The sequence below is a fragment of the Fusarium venenatum genome (assembly GCF_020744135.1).
Source record: "Fusarium venenatum strain MPI-CAGE-CH-0201 chromosome Unknown EDB82scaffold_4, whole genome shotgun sequence".
Classification (NCBI taxonomy): Eukaryota; Fungi; Ascomycota; class Sordariomycetes; order Hypocreales; family Nectriaceae; genus Fusarium; species Fusarium venenatum.
The window spans coordinates 6,111,720-6,136,438 of record NW_027072132.1 but is presented as its reverse complement, the minus strand read 5'-3'; the positions used below and the strand labels follow the sequence as shown (position 1 = coordinate 6,136,438).

Genomic DNA, 24,719 nt, shown 5'->3' with positions numbered 1-24,719 from the left:
TGTGATGTTGGTCACGGCAACCAAATGCAAAGGATGGCTTACTCGAGCTAGTCGCGAGCAAAAGCATACCTCCCGGCATGGAGCATGCGGAGAATTTTGTGCAGTGAGTCATGTAGAACGTAACTATGAGAGCAATGTCTGATGTTTATCGAGAGCATTGAGAATGCGGCACTGTATGCTGTGTCGCGACCAAGAAAGGAGAAAGCAAATGTTGCGGAGAGGTAGTGCTTAGATGAGGCTATTCAACGAGTAGAGATCTTATGAAGGTTCTTGTCTTGAAAGCTGGCACTGCGGAGTTGCTGTTCAAGAAGCTCAAGGGGAGGTCTGTTCTCCTCCCGCCCCCCAAGGGTAGTGTGAGCTGTAGGTGAAGGGTTCATATCACCCTGTCTGGCAGCATGGCCGCAAGGATTGGTGGTGATGGTCGGGGTCAGGGATGCGGTAGCATGGCCCGAGTAGTGAGGAAGAACACCTTGAGCTGTCATGGGGGACACTTGGCCAGCAATCACGTTGGCGCTCGTTTTACCCTTCTTGCGCATGGTTGACCAGATGTCGCTCGCATACTTGCTGCTGCAAAGAAATTAGTACAGAGCGCCTTGGGCAGGATAATAATTGACGTACCTGACAGCTCGGTCCGTTGCCCGGCGTCCTTTGAAGATCAGACTGCCCTCTTCTTCAGCAGAGTCGTCAGAGGCTTTGGCTTGGAATTTCTCACTCGAAACTCGTGTGACCTCATTGATGGCACGACGAAAATCAGTGTATCGAGAGCCAGCGTGAGCAGCGTGAGACTCGGACCGAGGGATCTCAGAATTGGAACTTGCGCGGAGTGAGTCGTCGGTACGGTGCAAAGACTCGGAACGGGTGACCTCATCGAAGAGATTACGAGCGGAACCTCTCGCAGCCTTAGAAACGTTGATGAATGGAACAGCATATCTGGACTTGGTAGGTGATGCCTGCGTCTCGGCCGGTTTAGAGAGGGCTTGAGAGGCAGTGTCGCCTGCGTGCAAAGAGTTCTCCTTGGCACCGGGAGCTGGATAAAAGTCCTTGCCATCATACTTGGGAAGGTCGCCATGGAAGTAATGGGGAGTCTTTTCCCAGTAGATGGAGCGAGCACGTTCTTCATCCGCTGTAAGCTCACGCTCGTAGATGTAATCATCACGTCTGGCGTCTTGGGGTAAGACTCCTGATTTGAGCTTGCCAACGAGATAAGGATAACCCAAATTGTTTTGGGCTTCAATCTCCTTGGCGAAATACGATGAACGCCAAGAGGCAGTGGCTTTAGACATGCTCTCCCAATGTCGAGCCCGTGCAGCTTCGTCAGTTTGGTCCGTCGCAACGAAAGAACCACTGATCTCGGATCGGGGCTGGAAGACCGGCGCCAACGCAGCATTGACCGGAAGACTCGAAGGCTTGCGTTGCTGCCCATTGTCATTCTTCAAAGTGTGAGGCTTCTTGGCCGAAATAACCGTCGTGGCCGGTTTGGCCGGACCGAGAGCACTCACCGAACGAACGTGAGCCTGAGCACCAGGTTCCTGGTCTCCATACCCCGAGGTGGCCATTTTATTAACAGGCATGCCCCCGTCAGAGTCACTGTGACTGTGGGGATAGCCAGCGGATGAGTTGGAGTTGGCTTCGTCGGGAGATTCAAGCTTGGGATACTTCCGGGCCTCAAACTCAAGCTGTGTCGCGTACAGGCGCTCAAACTTTTCAATTTCAAGACAGATCTTGTGGAGCCACTGTTCCATATCTCGAAGATCGATTTGATGCTTGTTGTATTGAAGCTGGTCTTGATGGTACTTCTTTTGACTACGGAGGACCTCCAGCTGCTTCTGGGTGATGGAGCTGGGCCGGATCGACGAGTAGGGAGGACTAGTAGAGTGAGACATATCTTCCACAGTAGGCTTCGAGTTCATAGGAGATGGGTCAAGCTGCCGCGAAGACACGCGGCTGCACTTCTCAGAATGGGCCATGTAATCATCACTTGGGCGAGGGGCGGGTTGGGGAGGCGCATGTGCATTAACGAAACTGCCCTGAGGAGCCATGTTGATGGGGTACAAGTTATTTCCGTTCGCAATCAACAATTGGCCATTGTAGTAGAAAGGTCGGGTAGGATCAAACTGCTCAACGGGCGAGAAATGAACGTTTCGCGCCGGTTCCATTCCCATATCGGGAGGTATGACAAAGTAGCCAGCATTGGAGGGAGGGAACTGGTTGTAAGGGACAGCAGCCATGTTGTAGCCCATGGGAGGAGGCGCCATACGAGCGTAACCGTCTGGAGGTCTCATCGTCATCCCAGGCATGGGGCCTTGAGTTTGGGGAGGAACCACAGCAGTCATGTGTCCCCAACTTGGAGGCATGACAGGGTAGGCGAAGCCCTCAGGTTGATTGCCGCTCAGGGTGCGAGAATGAATCTGACCGTTGAGCGAGCCACGCTCTCGTTTCCACTTTGATATGGGGGAAGGTGGGCCACGCGTGTTGGGCACGATCCGGCCACCAGCAGTGACTCTAACATGAGTGGGAGACATGACAGAGTTGTAGAACTTTTGGAAGCCCTCCGATTTCTGAGTTGAAAGATCCGCCGGTGCCACAATTGGTGCCCGGCTAATGTCAGAATCGTTTCGGACTTGGTACTGTCGCTCTGAGTCGGTACCATCAAGTTGCTGAGCAGGGCCTCGGCGAAATTGATCATCTGAATCACTGGAACCGCCGCTCTCCTCAACGATAAGGGATAGCGAGTGCGCAGATTCGGTGCGAATGATTTCCCCTGTCTAGATGTTAGGACTTGATCAAGAAGTAAGAAAAAAGCACCATGCACACCCAAATCGTTGTCTTCGTCGACTCGTCCAGCGAGTTTGTAGGAAACTTCTTTGTCAGGCGAATGGGTGCGGCGCAAACGCAGCATGTCCTTCGCAGAGTATCTGGAGGCCTCCATCTTGAATTCTTCCAAGCTTCGGCAAAACCACCGTCGATCAACTAAGGTGATAAGCATTTTGTCAGCAAGGATGCAGGATGATGTGTCAAAACGCAAAGAATGGGCTCTTGTTTATCAACGGAGTCGCGGGTTGTAACTCCAAAGTCAAGTCCAAGTACCGTTGGCAAGAGGAAAAAGCCGAGCCCCGAACTTCTGCTAGAGAATTTCTCTACTAATGCTGTAGATCAAAAGAAATTTGACGTGCTGTACTCAGGTACTGCAGAAAAAAGACCTGGTCCTGCCAGTTGCCCGGAAGTGCAAGCGGACTCGTAGCAAATCACAGTCCAAATGGGGAAACGAAAAAGAAAAAGAAAAAGATCACTTACTTGATACGTGTCGACAATTAAAACAACAAACAGTAAATGATACAGAAAGAACAGAGTTTTTTCTCTTAGACTTGAACTTCAATGACAATGTCTCGGTAAATGCCAGATAAGGAGCGTTTCTGGCAGAGACTCACAGTGACAACGAACGGCCGTGAACGAAAGCAGAGGATGGGTAGCCGGAGAATAGAGTGAGGATGAAAAGAAAGAGTTTTGATGGTTTGGGACGAGAGTCAGAAAGTTGGTAGGCATTGAATTTGTGCTGCAATGGGGAAGGCGACATGCAGGTGAAGCCTCCGCTGGCGTGAGCTGAGGAAGGAGCTCCTTCCACTCCTTAGAGGAGAGTGAAACTCCAGCGATGAATCGATAAGGAAACTACAGCAGGTAGCTAATGAGGGGTATGGGCTTTTGGTAAGCGGTATCTATGACTGCGAAGGGCAAGAGCGTGAGTGAAGGCAGGTGAGAGGAGGAGAGGGGAGGGGAGGGGAGATGAAGGACGTTGAAGATTGAGTCAACGCGACACTTGTGACGAGTGAAGGATTTTATAGGTATCAAGCTTTATAATCCCAATAAAGAGATTTACACAGAGTGAATGAATGAAAGAGGGATCGGGGAAGTGAGGGGAAGGGTAGAGAAGGGGTCTCAGGAGGGGGCGGCATACGTACGTCGAGGGCGGCGATATTGATGACGATTTTGAGAATAAGGAGAAAGGAGAAGAGATGGAGAAATTGGATACAGGAATATCGGAGAAGATATAAAGAAATCTACCAGAAATCTATCGTCGGGAGAATAAATGCAAGTGTTTTGCTTTATTATCAGAGTAAGTATTTGGGAAGAATCACTGGCGCACACTTCAAGGAACTCACGAAGATAACAACAAAGACAGCAGAAATAAATTAACCGTACTAGATGGTGGGTGTTCAGCATGCAGCGTCTATTTCGTATAGAGGAAGTGTTGAATAGAGTATCGTTTATTTTGTTTATTATATAGCTCTCTCTCAATGCAGGGCGAGGGAACAATTGGGTCTGCGCGCACAAAGAACCTCACTCACCCCTTTAATAGAATAAACATACACTTGAAACGCGTTTGGCAATACGCTATTGTTTCTTTTAGTTGCGTAAGTCTCTGCGTCTAAGAAACTGGGCGGTAAGAATTCAGCATCCTCGTCGAAACTTGATCATTAGTGCGGGCCACAACAAGTCTGGCCGGATGGGCGACCTGGATGAGAGGGAAGAGTACCATTGAATATGTTATAATACCTGCTGAACAAGCTTATCACGACAACTTGTTGTTTTTGCTTGGTGTGGTTGTGATTGAGACCAGAAGACACAGGGCACTTAAGACAATGAAGTAAGAGATATCAAGGGTTTCCTTGCACAATAGAAGTTAATGATGGAGGGAATTGTAGCCAGTGATATAATAAGATAATTCACGAAGAGTGAGTGGTCTCGATTGTTCTGTGCCCAAGAACTTACCTTACAAGTCTGCAACAGAACTAGTAAAAGAGCTGCTGTACTCTGTATCATTGATCGGCTCAAATAAAATGAATGGATAGAAATAATCAGGCAAGACAAATCAATCACTATGGCACAAACTTGGAGATATGGCAGTCATTGAAGACTTTTAGATCTGGCAAGACAACTCAGGGGCAATTTTCACAACGTCAACTTATCAGTTAAGACGGCATCCTTGCTCCATCCGATTCGTTAAGAATTATATGATATTCAAAATAAGTCAGTATTCTACATATAAAGGTGATTGTCAGTATCTCTGATGTCGTCTGTTCTGATGTATCAAATCGAAGGAAGATAGTGTAAGTCATCTTTCAGAGGCTCGCAGTCAAGTCCCAGCTAATAAAGAAGGATACCTCTTGAAAAGTTGAGCAAAAGACATCTAATCATTTTATACCAGAATTCCGGATATTTATATAAACGTATTAATGCTTTGTGATATTTCGTTTGCAGCACCAAATAGGTAATATCGTGGTGTTGACAATAGGAGAATTCGTTTGGGTTGGTGAGGGGTACGTTGGAAGCGTTTACGTGGAATCATCCTCCCACAACGGCACTGGCGCAAACCCTAGGGAATCCAAGACAATAATTATATTTCGGTTTTAGAATGCGAATGGAGAGAAATACTATGGCTTCTCTGCTGGCTGGTGTCTATGCTAAAGGTGTACCGGAGGTGTCATTCTTGTTAGCCTCGGTTCAATGGACCGACAACTCGGGTCCACCATGCTCGGCCCGCCCGCAACCATGACACGGCTCATGGGACCTATTTTCAGCTATGAATGCCGAGCTTGATCGGTACAAAAGAAAGGGTTGTTTGCTTGACAAAAGAAGGTAAGGAAGGGGAAAGTTATGTGTTCCATGAATAGTGTATCTGCTCTACATTAATCATGACGCATCGAATCATCATGGCTTGCACAAAACAACATGCTTTGGCTGTCATGAGCTTGACTTTACCCCTCCACCTTGTGCTTGCCAATGCCCCTCCACACCACACATGCATCACATGGGCTGGCTATTGTATGCATGTAGAATGGCAATCTCCTGTCAGGGCAGAGCCAATCCTTGGGTACCAGTTATGCAACATGTGCTTTGTCTCACTTAATTAGGATCTTTTGTCTCATCATGATACAGACTATCACCCCATGTCACCGTTATTGCATTGAATACCCCTCAAGGGAATAGTGAGGCTCAGAACCCTAATAAGCAAGCACACTATAAAAAGCGAGAAGCTTTTGTACCAAAGGATTGCTGCTCCTCGGCATCGTCTCTCGGCTCCGCGCTTCATCTGACTCTCAACATCTCTTACCCCGCTAACCAAGGCCCAGGTATAAGAGGTCTTCAAAGATCCAACCAAGGCTATGCGACCAGGGTATGACAACTAAAGAGAGGAGATCCAACTAGTTAATGGAGTTGACGTACGTTTTCGCGGGGCTAACGGAGGTGCTACAAACAGAGTCTAGACCAGCAAGAGCTATGAATTGCGTCGGCGCTACGGAGCTCCAGCCAAGGGACGTCAGATGCCAATGTATTGTCCGCATGTGGGCGTACAAGCTACATGGGCAGACTTCTCGGATACTAGATAAGAAAGCACAAATCTCTCTCTTTTTTTCTTCTTGTAATTCTCCTGTCACATCGTTTTGGATTCCTCTTCCAAAGGCTTTCAAAATCTAGCTCCACTTACAGTAGACCGAGGTCCTAAGCTCATACTGCCGATCGCGATAGCTATCTCTCAACAAGACTCACACCCCATTGCCGAGTATCCTCACTTGGACTGTAAGTAAGACTTGTCAACAAATCTCTCAATCCTCATCCTAACCAGAATTACCAGTTTTTAGTTCGATTTTTAACTCGAAACTATCGCAATGGCTCCTCTCACTCCCCACTGGCAGCAACCCTCCCACCCAGACATCCAAGAAGTTGTCGTCGTAAACGCCCAAGAATTCACCACCAAGAGTATCTCTCGGGTCTCTCTTCCACCCTTTGCAGTATATGCAAAGTTCGATTTCCCGCCTTGCACACCTGCCAGCGAACCTACCTACGCTACTGTCCAGACCGGCCGCGATACCCACCTCAGCCTGAACAGTGATCTGCTGTACATCAACCATTCTTGTGAACCTACTCTTGTTAGTTTACCTACCTGAACGAGAAACTCCCCAATTTTGAAGGAGTCTGTTTCCTCAGTAAGGATGTTTTAATTGACATTGAGAATGTAGCTCTTCGATGTGGGAAACTTGAACATTCTTGTCGGCCCCAAGGGTCTCAACGTCGGCGACGAGCTGACAGTTAGTCTAGCTCCTGTCCCATCTCTTGCTATGTTAGCTAATTCGATAAATAGTTCTTCTACCCTTCCACCGAATGGCACATGGCCCAGCCTTTTGACTGTCTCTGCGGGACACGTTCTTGCCGTGGTCGCATTTCGGGCGCTCGAGACATGACCCAAGCCCAGCTTGATGGTATGTGGCTTAATGGCCATATTATACAGCTCCGTGCCGAGCAGATTGCTCGCTCCGAAGACCCCACAACCAATGCCCTTCGCGATGCTGTTGTTCATGCTGAAAAGGTTCTTGAATCAGCTCGTCTTGCCCTCCGCTCGTACACCAGCAATACGCACGCCCAGAATGGAACCGCCAACTTTCCTTCCAAATACACTAACGGAACTCTCGGGAAGGCGGCAGCATTGGAACATCGCGGCCCAACTTCTCGTGAGTTGAGCGGAGAGATGGGTGGTGATACTGTCTGCGCTTGAGCGCCAGGGCTTCGATGGTGGCGACATGTAAATGTCGCTGCTGTTGAAGCACCCTTTGGTATGAATTAAGTAGGTAGTCATAAATAAAATCCGTTCATATGGTTCTGGCATTGTGTAAGTTCGATGGCGATGACAAAAATTTCGTTTCTAGGCTCACCAGTGGCTATTCTGATGTTCTTGCAATGGTTACCATCAAATCAAGAATAGACGCCTCCTCCAGCTCCCTACTAGGGCACCATGATTTTACAATTGTTGTCAAGGTTTCATTATATGTATGACTGAAAGCTAAAGCTCATTAACAGTAGCGATCGTATAATAACTTGACGATCACAGTCTCCGAGGTCCTTATCCCCTTTGCTTCGAATCGGTCCAACGATTCCACGCGCTGCGACCTTTCTCCGAGCCTGAGCCGCCACTGTACTTGGATTCTTGTTTCTCCCACTCAATTCTTTCACGACTGCGGCGTGCAAGGAAAGCTCGTGCAAACTTCCATGCCTCTGTGTCAGCCAAGTCCCAGGCCTCTAGCGATGCACGCAGTCGGGTTTCGACGGTCGATTTCTTGAAGGCCACGACCTTCTTAGCATGCTCCAACAGTGCTCTTTCTCTTATCTGCCTCTCTTGCGGGGTCGGTTCCTTTTTCTGGGGCGCATCGTGTGGTTGGGGTTGGGATTGTTCCGCCTTTACTTGTTTCTCAACTTTGACGGCCTCTTGCTTTTGGTTCTCTTCAGACTTCCTGTCACCAGCAATACGTGCCTCTCCTGAAGTCTTCGGAATTCTAAATCCGAATTGCCATTCCAGATCAGCAGGAATATCACCTTCAGCTGTCAGCCAAAGTGCATAGGTAGGTGCATGCTCATCTGCCACCGCTTGCTTGAAACTAATAATGCGTGAGTTGCTAGAGACTCTCGAGCCTAACAAGCCTTTGGTGATCGTCTCAAGCCAAGGATCTCGAGGGGCCTTCTTACGAACCCAGCTCACATCGACCCTTTCCTTACCACTAGTCAAGGTAGCAAGGGTCCAGGGGTGGGGAATTGTACCGATCGCAAATGCGTTGGTCGAATTATGGTACTGCTCAAGGGTATCGACCTTCATCGGTGTAGTACCGGCAGCGCAATGACTGCATCTCGATATGCTAGGGGGACATGACGTGGGGATGGGATTATCAGGACAAACAGCGAGTGAATTGGCAAGCTGAAGAGCGGGAGCGATCATCTCAGATGTGTATTCGGGGAAGGGGCTGAGAACCTCGATGCCATCAGGGAAGCCACTTTGCCAGGCGGCATGTAGATGAGCATTGATCAATCTGTCAAGAGCGCCCAAACCTTTAGCCCGTCCATTAGTGAGGCTATCGTGAATCTTGGGATATTGCTTTTTAATGACCTCTGGGCTGTAGTTTACCAATGAAATTTGTGCTCTGTCGATTCTGAAGTCATTCTTGGTCGACCCCTGGAAAACGTTCTTGGCATTCTTGAGAGTGGGAGAGTCGATCAGTTTTCGAATTGTATTAGTGATATCCTCCCTTGATCCCACAATGAGTGCATCTTCGAGGCCTTTCCATTTGGTCAGAGCCGGATACTTGCCTCTTCTGAGAAAAGCCAAGAGAGGATCTTGGGCGTGCGCAACTGGAAACAGAGTGTGGTCAACAAGAAAGCCAGTGCCCATGGACTCCCAGGCTAGCCACCTCAGCAGGTCTTTCTTTAACTCGGACTGTAGCTCAAGTCTTTGTAGTTCTTGATACTTCGGATTTTTCATGGCTTCTGAGGGTCCTAGAATGGTCGGCTGGAAGCCCTGCGCCCACCAAGCGCGTCGCCAGGTTAAGAGTAACTTGCTTTCGGCGTCCTTTTCTTCTCTAGTCTTCTTGATTGTCGCATCGTAGTAACAGTACACGAAAGGGCGGTCTTGGAGTGGGGGGAGAAGAGCTCTGTCCTCGTCAAGTGTGAGCGAGCTGGAGAGCGGAACTGACAGCCATTTCCAATCGGCCCACCACGAAGTGCCCTGAAACGAGTCTTGCGCACGAATCGGAGGAGCATGGACAGGCCCTTTGAACGGATTCAGCTCGTTCACGCCTTTATTTAGAGAGTGACGAAGACCAGATACTGAAGTCTTGATTTTGTTAGAGGCACCTTGCTTTGTGGCATCTTCAGGAGCGGCGACTGGTACGGCAGTGGGAGACAGAACAGTAATGATAGCATAGACGAAAATGAAGAAAACAAGGACGGCATATGTCAAACGACGAGAAACAAAGCGGCGCTGCCTGCCGAAGAACACACTTATAGCCATTGAGTACCAGCTGGATAGCGACAGTTGGTGATCAGAAACGAATGGGAGAAGTTCTCAAAACTCGTGTTGCTACAAGGAAGATGGTAGACCGAAGGTTGTGAACCTGCTGATTTTCACATCCGAAGAAACATGACAATTGAAGAAGCGAAGGGTGAAACATAACATGTGAGAGCACGGAAGGTGCGGGCGAAGGCATACTACCTTTACAGGAATCGCCCAAAACAGATTGCTCGGATGAGTAAAAGAGGCAGTCACAAATGGAGCGGGAGTGGGAGTTTAAATATGAGAATTGCTGACAACGAAAGATCCCTTTGGCCAGAGCTCCAGGGGCCCGTTTACCCCATATTTGACGTGGGTTAGGTTACATCAAGCTGAGGTGCGGATACTCCATACTAAGCTTAGAGCTAAGAACTGTACTTGAACAAAGAAGCATTCCGTCCCTTGGCAATGTTGGGGGGTCATAGAGAACTTAATACTAGAAACTTGCTTTAGAGATAAACCAATAATCAATTCTTTGCCACCTTGGATTTGCTTTTGTATCATTTATCTTTTCTGTATCTTGAGCTTGAAAACAAATATTGCCTGGATACACGCTAATTGATAGGGCTGACCGGGATCTTGGGACTAGGTAAAGTTTGTGGAGACATGAGTATTGTACTACTATCATATCCGATTCAATTCATCTTCAATTGCGATCGCGCAGATAGATTTATTGATGGCAATGTGAGGAAAGGTGCTCTCTAATCTCGATAGAACCCCGCATTTTGTACGGGAAGGTACATAGGTACCTACCTACCTGTCCTAAGGGAGTGGCACCTACCCAAACATCAGGGCACTAGAAAAGTTGGCCGCCAGAAGCACAAGAGACGAAATTAGTAGGCCACTTTATGTTACTTAGACTATACTTTTATGTCATTTATTTTTGTAGCCTAAAGCTCAAAGGTCATCTTTTCTGCTACCCGTGCAAGGGGATGATTGGCATCAGGTCACAGTGGCAGGCAGCAGCCTCCACTAAGGTAATAAAGAATACCTACCTCTAAGGTACTCTTTCAACCTCGAAGTCAATGCTTTCTACTACAGCATGTAACCAGTCTTTCCTTTTTCCAACCTTTTGTTCGTCAAAGTTTCGACTTTTCGTTTCTTAGGTTAAATAGGTACCTCCCAAACCCATCCCATCTCGATGAACCCACCTACCTACCTGTCAGACATTCCCTACCTAAGATTACGCTCTTTAGGCTACATACTGATCTAAAATCTCTACCACTAGTCTAAATCATGGGCATCAAGCAGTTCAACGCAGACGTCAGGGCTGCGATAGGCAGCGATTTCCCTTATGTCTCCAACCTACGGAAAGGAGATTCCGATGGAGAAATAACATTTACGTATAACCCAGAGAACGAAGAAGCACCGATCGATATTCAAGCTTTGTCAACAGAACCGGAAGCATACCCTAAACACCCAGGCTTTCTGATTTTTACAACATCAGACGGGCCAGCCGGCCTAGAGGCATGGCTGCAGGAAATCGCCAGTTTAACTAAAGGAAAGAGTGTCGCCGACGTCATCTTCTTGACCTCAAAAGTATTGGCAACAAAGCTAGGAGCCCCAGCAGAGGATATGTCATCCGAAGAAGAAGAAGAAGAAGAAGAAGAAGAAGAAGAAGAGGGAGGTTATGATGATGACGATGACGATGACGAGTCATTCTATGATATTGAATTTGATGAATTTGACGACGGGATAGAAACTGATGTCTTGCGATCATCTAAAGGGCCAACAACTCAAGCTACCTCCACACCAACAAGCCGGTTAAAACGTCACCTGCGGGAAGCAAAGAGAGAAGGATTCCACATGTGGATCCCAACGGAGGGAAGACAAGACGAGTCCGGAGGAAGAGAAAAAGATGAGTCGGGAGGGAGGGGACCTGGAGTCTTTCATATCTTCTCTCTCTCCATCCGGGCCTCAAAGCTCAACGTCTCAGAAGAGGCCTTGGGAGCATGGGGTCTCAAGTCATCTGAATACGTTGTTATGCTATTCAAGCTCCCATCAGGATACCCCCTTCTCTCTTCATTTCTACGACTTCCTTCCAACCAGACAACAGTACAGTTCAAGCTTGGAAAATGCAACAGCCCGAACCCATCTTACGCTTCTGCGATACGAGCCTTCGATCGCGACAACCCAGAAAAGCCAGAGGGAGGAACAGAAATCAAGGACGACTCCAAGAGCCCTTTTCTTTCTTTATACATGTCGTTGACTCTCGATGCCCTTCTGAACAAAGACTTTCCGCACCTTCTGAGTCTGCGATTATCTGAGAGAATCTCGTGGGATCAAGCACAAAAGCTGCATTTCAACCTTAGCAGAGGCACTCACGACCCGTCAGATGTACTGCAATCTACCAGCGAGGACCAGAACAAGACCTCGGACCGGTTTGAGCTAGAATTCCTACTGCAAGACTATTTGCTGGAAGGCGCAGAAGACATCAATGTTATCCTAGTTGCAATACAATTTGGCCTCCAGAGGTTAGTCAAGTGTACGAACTACTGTCTCGTTTGCAATCGAAGAATAGAGGGAGGGTTTGAAGGTATCAAACCTTTTGTCTGCGAGGATTCGCTTTGCCTGTACCAATACCTAACCCTCGGGTTTTGCCAAAGTATCGAGTACGAGATTATCAACAATCCCAACGTCGTGGACCTTCTTATCAGCTTCTTTTACGCTGCAATTACCATTGGCACGCTACGAGAATTTCCGAAAGGCCTTGGACTCAAGGTTTCACCCCCAGAATTTATACTGAATGCCAATGGCATGGAGCCGATCCCAGCAGAGGTTTGTTTCGAAAGCAACAGCATCAGGTTTAGCACCCTTGACTATGCTCAATACAGATCGATCACAGAGGGGAAATACATCACTCTCGTTCTCAAAAGCCCCATTCGACAGGAACCAGATACACGAGGACCAGGCATGCGAGAACGTTACACGAAATATGTCTGCATGGTCGAGTCCTGCCTATTGGCGGTACTTACCTTCAGAATCATCTGGACATACCCGGCCGACAGCTCTTCAACTATTCCTTCAACAGGAGATTGGCAGAATGTGCTTATTTACAAACACGAACAAAATATTGACGGGCTTGAGGAACAAGAGCGTAACCAGGCACTCACTGTCATAAGCCAGTGCATTCCACCTGTACACGAAATGAGACAGTATCTAATAGCAAGGCCTGGATGCCAATTGTCGTCATGGAAGCGAATGGACACATCCACCCTTCACCTCCTTAACTGGATCGTCGCTTCAAACAGATCTTTCATTGTTCAAGACGCCCCGATACCTGGGTTGTCTCAGCCGGAAGAAGAAACACACAAAGCCCATAACCTTGTTAACGGAATAGAGCCAGGATGGGTTCAGTTTCGTTTTGTGCAAGGATCTCCCGAAAAAGAAGAAGTGTTTTTGAGAGAGTTGATGGGTACAACGAACAGCGAAAAGCCATGGCCTACCCTTTTTGCCTGGCATGGTAGCGCTCTTGGAAATTGGCACAGCATCATACGGACCGGTCTTGACTTCGCCACTGTCTCCAACGGGCGTGCATACGGTAACGGTGTCTACTTTGCAAAGGATTTTGGGACAAGCCGCTCATACTCGCGCGGAGGAACCGTTTGGCCAAATTCGGCTCTCAAAATCACCGATGCTATCTCCTTGTGTGAGATAGTCAACAACACGGCTCGCTTCGTATCAACACAACCCTACTTCGTTGTCAACGAAGTCGATTGGATACAATGTCGCTATCTTTTTATTCAGGTTGATTATAGTCCGCCATCGGCGGCGGCGACAACAACGGCGGATGGTCAGAGTCCCGTACGCGGTGCGGGCTACTATATTGAACAGGATCCTGCTCATCCACTGGTTTCTGGGAGCCAACACATTGGAATTCCCCAATCAGCCATTCCGGTGCCCCGACGACGTGTGCTTGGGCAAAAACAGATATCGGGGTCGTCTCATGACATTCCTGTTGTCATTGATAAAGATGAACCTAGCTTTGAGAACAGCGATTTGGACGACCTTCTTGCCTCGGACGATGAAGATGGTGAAGATGAGATGTCGGCAACACGAAAGCGACGGCGGGTTTCCACTGACTCGGGAATTGGAGACAACACCACACCTTTTCAGCTGGGCCAGCTTGATCTGGATTCACTCCCTAAGCTAGCTGAGCCTACCTGGGCTGCATCGTCCCCGACAGCTCTCCGGGCACTGAACAATCAGATCAAGGAACTACAAAGGATCCAGTCAAACACCAATATAGCTACGCTGGGGTGGTATATTGACTTTGAAAAGATCGATAACCTTTTCCATTGGATTGTCGAACTTCATAGCTTTGATATGGATCTCGCTCTTGCCCAAGATATGGTCCGTTACGGATGCTCGAGTATCGTGTTGGAGGTCCGGTTTGGAGCTTCCTTTCCGATATCTCCCCCATTTGTTCGCGTGATTCGTCCAAGATTCGTGCCCTTTGCTCAGGGAGGTGGAGGTCATGTCACCATGGGGGGTTCCATATGCTCAGAGCTGCTCACCAACTCTGGGTGGTCCCCAGCTTTATCACTGGAGAAAGTGTTTCTCGAAGTCCGAATGAATTTATGCGAGAAGGACCCGCCAGCTCGTATTGAACATTCCACGGGGGTGCGCAATGCCCAAAACGGGAATCACATGGACTACGGTATGTTTGAAGCTGTAGATGCGTACCGCCGCGCCGCTGCTGTCCACGGTTGGCAAATCCCCTCCGATCTCGATATGTTAAATTCCATGTGAAGGGCGATTGACGACAGGGGGTATGAGGATATGGTGAAGCATAGGAATGAGGAGTTTTCACAATAAAGCGGATGGAATCATTAGTGCAATAGAAAAGTTGGCTGTGGAAGAATAAGCGAAGAACTCAGCAAGTCAATATGCAAATTAGAATGTGCAGGTAATTCTTTCTTTTATACCTGGAAAGCCTAGAGGATGCTTTAATTCATTCAGTAAGATCAATTATGAGGCACAAGCACATTAATGTTGAACTTTTTTCTTTCGCATTTTTGCTATTCTGACGGCAACGCCATTTGCAAGGCTAACTTAACTATACTGGCCTGAACTCCTGAAATAATACAGCAGCTGGACCAGCATTTGTCTAAACTTTTGGCTGAACCAAATCTCTACGTTTTGATTTTACTTCTATGCAATTACGGAATTGTGATGAGTGAACCAAATACTCGAGGAATGTTCTTTCGTTCATACCCCAAACATGCCACTTTTACTTCCAACCTAAAGGAGAGAAAAAGAAAAAGGAGATACAGGTGTTAGACCTTGACACGTGTTTAGGGAAGTTTTTTGTAGAGCAAAAGAGAAGAGTCCGGGCCCAGGGAAGGAGGAGGAGCATAGCAGTCCAGGTACAGGAACAGTTGAAATTGTGCAGCATAGCAGAAAGCAAGAAAAGTACGTGCCCAACCCGCGCTGCAACCGTTCAACAATCCCTTCCTCCCATAACCCTCTTCACACACGGCTGTGTGATAACCCATTCCTTATCAGGATACGTAGACGAGTGTGAATGGAAAACGTCGAGAGAGAAAATGCCAGTAAGCCATATCTGGCGAATGACATATGCAATATAGTATGGATGTGCCCCAATAAACTCCAAATAAGAACATCCCAGGTCATTTAAATGTGTTGCAAGGAGGGATAAGATCCTGCGACATCAATGGCAAAAAGCGGTATTTGCCTGGTCCGCGGTCAGATCTTTCAAACACTCTTCACGCCCCTAAGTAATCGAGGCGGGACTTTTGTAGACAAACCGTAAGTGCGATACCGACACCTTAGTTGTGCTGGAACAACACGCTGATGGACTCTCCATGGTGAACGCGGCGAATGGCCTCGGCAAATACGGGCGAGATATCAAGTACCTCGAGCTTGGGGCATAGTCGACGATGCTCTTCTTGGGGAACGGAGTTGGTAACCAGCATTTTGTCAATAGAGGAAGCATTGATTCGAGCAATGGAGTCGCCGCTGAAGACACCATGTGTGACGAGGGCGTAAACCTTAGTAGCGCCCTCCTTCTTCAAAAGTTTCGCCGCTCGTGTGATGGTGTTACCGGTGTCGATAATGTCGTCGACCAGGATGCAGATGCGGTTCGAAACGTCACCAACCAACATCATACTCGCGTTTCGATGCTCGGTGAATCGGATGGGTCGTCGCTCCTTTGAAGCATTAAATGAGCTTTGATCATTATGGGGAAGATCAGAGGTTGGTGGGATTACCTTGTGAATCAAAGCAAAGTCCGTCTTAAGACTGTCGGCGATCAGAGTGGCACGTTTCGCGCCTCCAGCGTCGGGAGAGACAATGACAGCGTTTTGGTGACCTTGGATGTTAGCTTGGATGTAGTTCTGTAGCAGAGCTTTCCCGTAGAGGTTGTCGACGGGAATGTCGAAGAAGCCCTGGTATTGAGGATCGTGGAGGTCCATGGTGATAATGTGGTCGGCGCCAGCGCAGGTGAGCAAGTCAGCAACAAGGGTACCAGCCTGGGCAATCCACTGCTTGTAGCCGGGTTTGGGCTGGAATACGGAAATGTTGGACTGGTTCTCGTAGTCGTGTGTAGTGTAAGCATTCCTCTGCGAGGAAGTCGAGTTCTCGGGGTGGTGACCGCGGTTTTCGGAGGTAGTGCTTGAGATAGTGTCTGAACGACGAGGTGTAGGGTGGCCATTGGTGCCATTTACACCGTTGGCAGCCTCAGCTGTTTTTGAGAGCTTCTCGGTCAAGTTGTTGACGCCATTGGGAAGACCAGCCGACTTGGGACCGCCAGGGCGGGGTGTAGGGGGGACACTTTCAAATGTGTAGTCCTTGGAAGCGCCAGAAATTTGCGACAAAGGAGCGCCGGCTTTGTTGTAGGGCCAGTCAGGCTGTCGGGAGTAGGGAAAGAGAGGCACGACGGCAGTCACTCGCTTCGCAGAGCCAGTTTTGCAAGCCGAAATCATGATACATAGATCGATGAGGTTGTCGTTGACGTTGCCAGAGCCGGATTGTATGATGTAGACGTCTTTACCACGGACCGAGTCTTTGATTTCGCAACGGCTCTCGCCGCCAGAGAATTTTCCCAAAATGCGATTGCTGGCCGGGACACCAAGAATGTGGCAGACATTCTCTGTGAGTTGCGGGTGGGAGTTACCTCCCAAAACAACGATATTGCGCACCATGGTGAAGGTGAAGTTGTGTGGGTTTGAAGTTGAAGTAAAGTTGTCGTCGGCTAGACGAGCAAAAAGTTTTGACTGCGGCGAGGGACGGAAGCGGAAAACGGGGTGTGTGGAGGGGCCCCGAATCGGAGGGGTGAGTACGTAGTTTTTTTTTTCTTATGAGGGGAAGAAAGCGAACGAGTCAAGAACTTTCTAGCGGTGGGATGGAGCTTCGACTGAAGTTGATGAGAGCAGAGAGAGGTGAAAGGACTGAAACGAGACGGAACGAGATGAGTTAGATGAAGATTGAGGTAGTTCAAAGTTAAAGTCGTAAAGTTTTTGCGTTGAAATTTTCCAAGCTCAACCTAGTAGAGAAATCAAATTGTGATTTTTTTTTTCCCCGTCTCTAAAACGTCTTCCTAATAAATGGCGGCCCCGGGTTGTTGGAGCGCAGCATCGGCAAGCGTGCGTGCGTAGTGGGGTTGTTTGTGGTTGGCGGAGGTATGATTGGAAATGGCTGTCTCAGGAAGTGTTGTCGTTGGAAGGGTTCGCCAATAAAGCAGTGTAATGCAGTGTCGTGAAAGCTGGCTTTGTATTAGCCTATGGTGTTTGTTGCAGGGGCTGAAGGCCGGAAGTTGACGCACAGAAGAGTCGGAGCAGGGCCAGACCGACGTCACTGTGCTGCACTGGGATGGGTGCAAATAGCAGGTCTCAATGCCGAATGACAGGGCAGGGATTTCCCAAGTACATAAATAGATGAATAGCCTGCAATGCCGGTGTCGGAGGCGGCGCAGAGTTTCAGGTGAGAAATGGAACTGGTCTTGACTGCAGTCCGTAGAGACGAAAAGATGATTTGATCGGGTCGAAGAAGAAGATGAAGAAGGAGAAGAAGGGAACAATAACCAATGATTAAATGGATGAGATAAAAGTCAAGCTCGGATCGAGTGGCTCGCCAACGTAAAGTAAGTGGAGGAGTGGAGATGACTGGGAGGTAGAGATGCGGTATGAGATGAGATGTCGTGTGTGAGGAAGATGACAGAGAATTCAAAGAGAATTCAAGGTACAATGAATTGACAGCTTGAAAATTAAATGCTCAGTCAATTTTGCTGATGCAAGATGCAAAATGTGAGGTGCAAGGTGCAAAATATGATGAAATGGCTGCACCTATCGGCGATGCACTTTCAGACATGGCAAACTTACTCAAGAAGGCACAACCCGGAAACTCTGATCTTTCCACAACATGATTTTTATTATCCTGTGATGCCCGAAATACTATTTGATACAGTTTCTGTATTCGAACGCAATTTCGGTTTCATACATTTACCATCTGCTATGACTTGAAGCGTCCGTTTGAAGAGTTGAGTATAGTCTTCATTCAGCATGAGGACTTGTACTTGTGGAGGCTGGTACCCACCCCCGCCAAATGAGTCGTCAGAGGTATCTGTTGGAGGGCATCTTTGTCTAGAGCCTCCCTATCCCGCAATACTTGACGAGAATCCTCATAAATGCCTCTCACATAAAGTCCAGCTAGAACAAGATGCCGAGCAGGGATAATCATTGCAGTATGGACAGGCAGACTCAGACCGCTATCTTGCACCGTTCTCCGTATGTATGGAACAAGAAATCCCTGCTGGTTACGACAAGCAAACAATTCAATTCCATCAGTACCTCCGCTTACCAATGACTGTGACTGTGACTATGACTGTGCGACACTGAACCTGCAGCCTGGCAGGGCAGTCCGGTCAGTTGATCTGTATTACATGCATAGTGCTCTGTGCGACTTGACAGAGTTGAATGCAATGGCATAACTATTGTTATCCAAACATAGGTATGAATATGAATTCTGAGATACATCCATGGTCGCAGAACTGGAGGCTGCTCATTCTTTGTTCTTTCTAGTGGCTTGTATCCACCCGCCAATACCTTTACAGTAGAGACGCACGCGACCACCCTCTTCCGTACACGATATCACGCAATGGGCCAAGGTAAAATCAATGTTTATCAAGCTAAATACATTGTTTCGTTTAGATGATGCCATTGTACATTCTATGGCCGGGATCTATGAAAGCTGGAAAGGTCGATACGGGCCTGGCAGCCTAGAAACATCTACAAGCACATGCTAAGAACTCAAAAACACCAATAAGAAAGTCAAGTGTAGCTAATGTAATGCATGATCAAATCGATTGGATGTGGAAAATGAATTTTGAAAAGTGATGCGCCCTGACGTGCATTGTTGACATCCATCAGATTCCCCAGCTTTTGACTAGCCAGAGTCACATGCAAATAAACAGCCCATCAATGGTAGGTAGCCAGCTTCCCTACCCTACTGCTAAGGAGCGAACTAAATCCGCACAAGGTAACAATGAGATCAGCCATTAGACGGACAAACATGGAGGGAACCCCGTGGTCAATGCCTCATGGGTACTTACACCCTAAGGCATAACAAATCTAGCCGCAAAAACGAGATGAAATTCGTAAGTCGGCTTAGAGCCAGCTTTTATTAAGCTGTTTATTTTTGGTTCCTAGGTCCAGAGCTAGGAGGTTGTGGTGGGCTTCCAGCTCTGTTACCCACAAGCTACAGCGCTCTTAGCACTAATCCACCACTGCAAACAGGCCCCGGCCGTCCAAGCTTTTGATTGGTCGTATTTCTCGTCTCTTTTTTTCCTATCCCAGAGCCTCATCTTCCACCAACAGACCTTTCCTTCAATATCTCACGTTACATCTTACAGAGCTTCCAAGAAGTTCAGCCAATTCAACCGCAACAATGAAGATTCTTGAAGCTCAATCCGCTGTTCTCACAAACTATGAGGTCTATCAACACGTCACAGAACAACGTGAACGATACAAGACTGCCAAACGCAGAGGACCCCCAAATCTTGAGACGGTTGTTCGCGAGGTAAGATATTTCAATCGGTTGGCGGCGCTCAATATCTGTAAAGTCATGACTAACATACTTCGCAGCTTCTCCAGTATCTTCGCACAAACCCTGGCCCTTTGAGCCAAGAACCGGTGTCATACACCGAGGGCTGCATCTCTAAACTTCTTGAGCGCCTGCGGCCCTACAACCTCGCCAAGGGCGAAGTTGTCATGATCATCAACCTGCGCCCCGCCTCAGTCGCTGCTCTCAATACGGTTGTTGAGGAGATGTCTGAGCGTTTCGACGAAGAGCAGCAGGAAGCCATGGTCAGCATCATCACCGAAGTCCTAGGCCAGTTCCCTGCCTCTGAAGAAGAAGGTGGCGAAGAAGGTGCTGCTGACGTCTCCATGAACGACGCCGCTGCTTGAATTATCCTATCACCAATATAACGCCAAATTACATACCCGCACAACCTGCCACCTCGCCCCATGCATTAACCTCCTGGAAAACTCACAATATAGCGCATGTGCTTGCGCTCTGGCTGTTTGCGCCTGTTGTTGGAGTCACTGCTGTCTTGCACAGATCCTCAAACGCCAGCTTCAACAACTCGCCCGTCACTGCCGAACATTCTACATATCTGTCCGCCCTGAGGGCTTGCGCAACGGTATATGCTTCTTGTGGATAGATGATACCGTTTGGATCATCCTCGGATCTCAGATCGCGCTTCAGGCCCATAATGATCAGAGGTAGGGTGTCGAACCGCTGGAATGACCTTTTAACTTCGTCGATCCACTACTAAGTCTCAGTTGTTTCGTCCTTGGTCCAAGATATGACTATTGGAGCACTCACATATCTTTGCATATTGATCAGACTCAACCGCTGGCTGATATCATAGCAAATAATGATAGCATCAGGATCCAAAGTTCTCCAGTTATCAGGGCACGATGTGTCAAAGAACTCGAACTGGAACTGCTTGGCCACTGTTTTGATACCGAAGATGTAAGGCTGGTCGATATCACGAAGCATGGGAATCGGATTGATGTTTTCGCCTGCACTGAGTCGGCTGAACGAATATTATTTAGTATGAGATATCCAGGAATTTAATGGAAGTGTTGAACTCTACGTACGAAAGAAATGTAGTCTTGCCGCATTTGTCATCTCCTACAAGGAGGATTTTGATCACTTCAGGGTCCATGATATGGATGACGGGGTTCTTGAGGCCTTAATTGTACGAAGCCAGGATTTATGTACTGATGATTGATTAATTAAATATGAGCGGGCATGGCGTTTCTTTTATGATACAGAGATAGAGATGAGATGAGAGTAGTACGTAACTTATCTCTGTCACCCCCAACTGTGGCGCTGACAGCTTTGCACAGCCACATATTCGACCCGCGCCACATCTGCAAACTACTGCAAAGCCCTTTTCCACTTGTAAAGTCTGATGGGCCTGCATATAATCGCCCAAAATTGGAACCCACCAACTTCACATGAGACCCTTTGGCCGTTGTCTTGGGCGTCAAAGGCCGCTCAGTGTCACAATAAGCCAACTCCAAGCTCGACCTCTTTCCCGTAAAATCTCATCAGATTCTCCACCAAGTGGTGAATCATCTGAACTTCGTACGAAGCAGCAACGAAAAACTGCCAAGTACCGCACCATGTCTGGCGAGTCTAATTATCAGTCATGGACCAAAAACGGTCTTATCCAAAAAGTCAAGGAACTTGAAGCACAACTCAGAAGTCGACCTGCTCAAGAGCAAAAGACCGAAAATGTGGTTCAGTTTCAGAATGAAGAGGCAGGGGATCCCAAAAAGTCAACGAAACCAAAGGTGAAGAGAAAGATGGACCCCAGCAAGTACTCGACACGATATATTGCATTGAAACTTGCATATCTCGGCAAGAACTATGGTGGCTTTGAGTTCCAAGCCATGGCCAACGCTCCATCTATCGAAGAGGAGCTGTGGAATGCTCTTACAAAAGCATGCCTCATCTTTCCAGAAGACGAACGTGTCGTTGACTTTGAGTGCTGCGAGTATTCAAAGTGTGGTCGCACGGATAAAGGTGTTAGTGCTTTTGGCCAGGTCATTGGCCTTCGAGTGCGAAGTGCCAGACCCGTACCCAAAAAGCGAAGACGCGTGAGTGAAGCTGGCGAGGCAATGGTTGTCGATGAACAATCTGGAGAGAACGCAGAAGAAGAGATGGAAGATGATACACCACCTTTTGACCATATCAAGGATGAGCTCCAATACCCTCGTCTTCTCAACCGTGTTTTACCTCCCGATATTCGCATTCTCGCCTGGTGCCCCTCACCACCACCAGACTTCTCTGCTCGTTTCTCCTGCCGGGAGCGTCAATACAGATACTTCTTCACACAGCCCGCCTTCACCCCTGAGCCAAGTGCTGGTGGAGCAAGGAATGGCTGGCTTGATATTGAGGCGATGCGCGAAGCAGCCAAGCGCTACGAGGGCGAGCATGATTTCCGCAACTTCTGCAAGATCGATCCTGGCAAGCAGATCACAAACTTTGTGCGCACCATCTACGAGGCCGACATCGAGGAGGTTCGGGATGTGAGCTCTGCTTTGCCCTATCTTTCTGGCCCGCAATTTGCTCCCGCCGAAGGGTTGCCCACTGATGGCGTCAACTATCCCAAGGTGTACTGTTTCAAGGTTCGAGGTTCCGCCTTTTTGTGGCACCAGATTCGACATATGGTCGCCGTTCTCTTCCTGGCCGGCCAGCGACTTGAGAAGCCTAATGTCGTAACAACCATGCTTGACGTAACAAACAACCCATGCAAGCCCAACTATGTGATGGCCGATGAAGTGCCCTTGGTGCTTTGGGATTGTATCTTTCCTGGTGAAGACAACATCCCGGCTGATCCAGCGGCTGAGAAGACTGATGGTCTCGACTGGGTGTATTTGGCCGATGATCCTGCCCTGAGCAAGTCTGGACCCTTTGGCGTCATGGATGGTATGTGGGCGTATTGGCGAGAGCGCAAGCTAGATGAGCTGCTCTCGAACCAGCTCCTGCAAATGGTCTCGACACAGCGCAGCAAGGATCCCTCACGCCAGGTCACGCGCCCTGAGCCCACCGGGAAGCAGGCTAACAGCGTAGTTGTCTACGAGGGCGGCAACGTTGGGCGCATGGGCGGTCGCTATGTGCCGATGATGAAGAAAGATAAGTTGCAGTCTCCTGAAGAACAAAACGAGCGATATGCTATCAGAAAGGGGTATGCTAGCTCGGAAGATATGAGAACACAAAAGGGAATGGGAAAGCGAAAGGCAGATGAGGCCATGAACGAATAGAAGTTAGATATCACCTTTGGTACATAAAAAGTCCAAATTGAAAATCGTAAACGCTCCTCTATGGGTATATTTTCTCAAGCCTGTACTTTATCTTCGCCCCTCTGCTCATACAAGCATCTCCTAACGCCCCTCTGCTCATACAAGCATCTCCTAACGCCCCTCCATACCTCTTCTACGATCTTCCGCCGAGGCAATAAGCCCGGGAACACAACCACCACATCATCCTCGCCTTCGACTATAACAATTAGGTAGTACCTTACCTCGAACCCAAGGAACGCTTCGTTAAGGAGAATGTCCTGGATTTTCTCGGTAGGTATAAACCTCGTTGCCGTGCCAGCCAAGTAACTTCCAGGACTCTCACTCGTCTGCACGCCCAATCCTCTCATGACCAGAATACTCTCGCTCACATAGCCCCTTCTACTGGACAGCCATAGCACAGCTATACTGGCTGGAACAAGTATGGAAAGTGGTATATCCTGCGCGACGGAAGCAATTGATGTTGGCGCGCGGAGGTAAGAGGGCGGTATGATCTTCAGAAGAGACGGTGCAGCATAGGCGAGTAGTGGATGGAGGGTTAGGCGTGCGTGGAGGAGAAGAAGGGTGAAGATGGAGAGGACGACACGAGAAAGTAGACCAAGGGTATGTAATGCTGGCGGGAGTGGCCGAAGGGTCGTTACAGTGAATTCGGCGGTTGTTGGAGAGGGATGTCGGATGTAAAGACGGGGCGATATCGAGAGCATCGTTGCGGTTGGATTATGTATGTAGATTGGGAGAGTTGGTCGTTTAATGGTAGGTCATGATGGATTCCAGCAGGCGAATTGAACGGTCGATCGGTGATGATGGAGTATATCGGGTGGTAGTATGTGTGGCAACTATTGAGAGAGGCAAAAAAGGAGCATAGACTATCGCGACATGACCTACGACATCATTAATGAAGGAAACATTGCTAAAAGAGTTGGAAAGTTGAAGCTGGATTAAAGACACCTGAAGCTTCCACTAAAGCTCCAGGTGGATTGTAATGGTTGCAGGGAGTCTGCAGCCCCACACTGCCACACTGCGAGCAAGGGTATATAAGTTATAAAAATGCCACATATTTCCGACTGTAATGGTCCAACGGCGAAGGCGTTCAAACCCGCTCAACCGTCCATCCCAATTCTGGTCGTGCTCGCACTTCCAGCCCTCCGCCGCGCCCCGCCCGAACGCTGCGGTGGCCGCCCACTCGTGCAGGTAACTCACGATGCTGGAACTTCTGCGGCCCTAAGCACTGGAGATGACCCTTGAGGGAGGTTTCACTCTGCAGAGATCTCTCCCCCGTCGCGTGGCGGGTGGGAACACGTTAGTGCGGGGGGATTTGGGATGGCAAATGGATGAGATGGAACAGCCAACTGTCTTTTTTTGCATTTTTTTTTGCCTGTGATATAGGCAGCTAAAAAGAATTTAAAAATATGAATATGATTATTCAAGTTGGAAAGAAACCCCCGAGTCTATCTTTTTGATGACTGAGAGGTGTTGTGGTTGTAGTTGTAGTCAGTTGAACCCTCCACTACATT

The 24,719-nt window shown here is 48.4% G+C and overlaps 9 protein-coding genes across 9 annotated transcripts; 4 read left to right on the top strand and 5 right to left on the bottom strand.

The window, feature by feature from the left end:
• Positions 1–117: 117 nt before the first annotated feature.
• EDB82DRAFT_541901 (uncharacterized protein) lies at positions 118–2,929 on the bottom strand (the record flags this gene model as incomplete). The annotated part of the gene is made up of 3 exons (XM_025725232.2): positions 118–567; positions 619–2,761; positions 2,815–2,929. 3 exons carry the CDS (start codon positions 2,927–2,929, stop codon positions 243–245), a joined length of 2,583 nt encoding a protein of 860 aa, XP_025593851.2. The 3' UTR covers positions 118–242.
• A 3,736-nt stretch (positions 2,930–6,665) lies between these two features.
• EDB82DRAFT_530524 (uncharacterized protein) lies at positions 6,666–7,549 on the top strand (the record flags this gene model as incomplete). Its single annotated transcript, XM_025725231.1, has 3 exons — positions 6,666–6,926; positions 7,017–7,085; positions 7,139–7,549. 3 exons carry the CDS (start codon positions 6,666–6,668, stop codon positions 7,547–7,549), a joined length of 741 nt encoding a protein of 246 aa, XP_025593850.1.
• Positions 7,550–7,657: 108 nt separating this feature from the next.
• Positions 7,658–9,829, bottom strand: EDB82DRAFT_562635 (uncharacterized protein; the record flags this gene model as incomplete). The annotated part of the gene is made up of 1 exon (XM_025725230.2): positions 7,658–9,829. The coding sequence occupies one exon, from the start codon at positions 9,827–9,829 to the stop codon at positions 7,895–7,897; it is 1,935 nt and encodes a 644-aa protein (XP_025593849.2). The 3' UTR covers positions 7,658–7,894.
• A 1,040-nt stretch (positions 9,830–10,869) lies between these two features.
• Positions 10,870–14,861, top strand: EDB82DRAFT_517272 (uncharacterized protein). Its single transcript, XM_025725229.2, has 2 exons — positions 10,870–11,029; positions 11,097–14,861. The coding sequence occupies exon 2, from the start codon at positions 11,105–11,107 to the stop codon at positions 14,618–14,620; it is 3,516 nt and encodes a 1,171-aa protein (XP_025593848.2). The 5' UTR covers positions 10,870–11,029; positions 11,097–11,104; the 3' UTR covers positions 14,621–14,861.
• A 799-nt stretch (positions 14,862–15,660) lies between these two features.
• EDB82DRAFT_435937 (phosphoribosyltransferase-like protein) lies at positions 15,661–17,034 on the bottom strand (the record flags this gene model as incomplete). Its single annotated transcript, XM_025725228.2, has 1 exon — positions 15,661–17,034. The coding sequence occupies one exon, from the start codon at positions 17,032–17,034 to the stop codon at positions 15,661–15,663; it is 1,374 nt and encodes a 457-aa protein (XP_025593847.1).
• A 2,580-nt stretch (positions 17,035–19,614) lies between these two features.
• Positions 19,615–20,479, top strand: EDB82DRAFT_348116 (RNA polymerase Rpb4-domain-containing protein). The gene is made up of 2 exons (XM_025725227.2): positions 19,615–19,906; positions 19,972–20,479. Exons 1-2 carry the CDS (start codon positions 19,775–19,777, stop codon positions 20,293–20,295), a joined length of 456 nt encoding a protein of 151 aa, XP_025593846.2. The 5' UTR covers positions 19,615–19,774; the 3' UTR covers positions 20,296–20,479.
• EDB82DRAFT_348098 (P-loop containing nucleoside triphosphate hydrolase protein) lies at positions 20,202–21,257 on the bottom strand. The gene is made up of 3 exons (XM_025725226.2): positions 20,995–21,257; positions 20,717–20,930; positions 20,202–20,659 (listed from the first exon to the last, which is right to left on the bottom strand). The coding sequence occupies exons 1-3, from the start codon at positions 21,060–21,062 to the stop codon at positions 20,378–20,380; spliced, it is 564 nt and encodes a 187-aa protein (XP_025593845.1). The 5' UTR covers positions 21,063–21,257; the 3' UTR covers positions 20,202–20,377.
• EDB82DRAFT_517259 (pseudouridine synthase) lies at positions 21,174–23,198 on the top strand. Its single transcript, XM_025725225.2, has one exon. It carries the CDS (start codon positions 21,358–21,360, stop codon positions 23,167–23,169), a length of 1,812 nt encoding a protein of 603 aa, XP_025593844.2. The 5' UTR covers positions 21,174–21,357; the 3' UTR covers positions 23,170–23,198.
• EDB82DRAFT_517257 (GPI-GlcNAc transferase complex, PIG-H component-domain-containing protein) lies at positions 23,199–24,145 on the bottom strand. Its single transcript, XM_065609013.1, has one exon. The coding sequence runs from the start codon at positions 23,907–23,909 to the stop codon at positions 23,244–23,246; it is 666 nt and encodes a 221-aa protein (XP_065463531.1). The 5' UTR covers positions 23,910–24,145; the 3' UTR covers positions 23,199–23,243.
• Between the last annotated feature and the right edge of the window lie 574 nt (positions 24,146–24,719).

Bases quoted from the DNA above. Each gene is read 5' to 3' on its own strand.
- EDB82DRAFT_517272 (XM_025725229.2), top strand. From the start codon at position 11,105: ATGGGCATCAAGCAGTTCAACGCAGACGTCAGGGCTGCGATAGGCAGC.
- EDB82DRAFT_348116 (XM_025725227.2), top strand. From the start codon at position 19,775: ATGAAGATTCTTGAAGCTCAATCCGCTGTTCTCACAAACTATGAGGTC. The intron at 19,907-19,971 runs GTAAGATATTTC...CATACTTCGCAG, and splicing joins TTGAGACGGTTGTTCGCGAG to CTTCTCCAGTATCTTCGCAC.
- EDB82DRAFT_348098 (XM_025725226.2), bottom strand. From the start codon at position 21,062: ATGGACCCTGAAGTGATCAAAATCCTCCTTGTAGGAGATGACAAATGC. The intron at 20,931-20,994 runs GTACGTAGAGTT...ATATTCGTTCAG, and splicing joins GGCAAGACTACATTTCTTTC to CCGACTCAGTGCAGGCGAAA. The intron at 20,660-20,716 runs GTGAGTGCTCCA...GAGACTTAGTAG, and splicing joins TGATCAATATGCAAAGATAT to TGGATCGACGAAGTTAAAAG.
- EDB82DRAFT_517259 (XM_025725225.2), top strand. From the start codon at position 21,358: ATGAGACCCTTTGGCCGTTGTCTTGGGCGTCAAAGGCCGCTCAGTGTC.
- EDB82DRAFT_517257 (XM_065609013.1), bottom strand. From the start codon at position 23,909: ATGCTCTCGATATCGCCCCGTCTTTACATCCGACATCCCTCTCCAACA.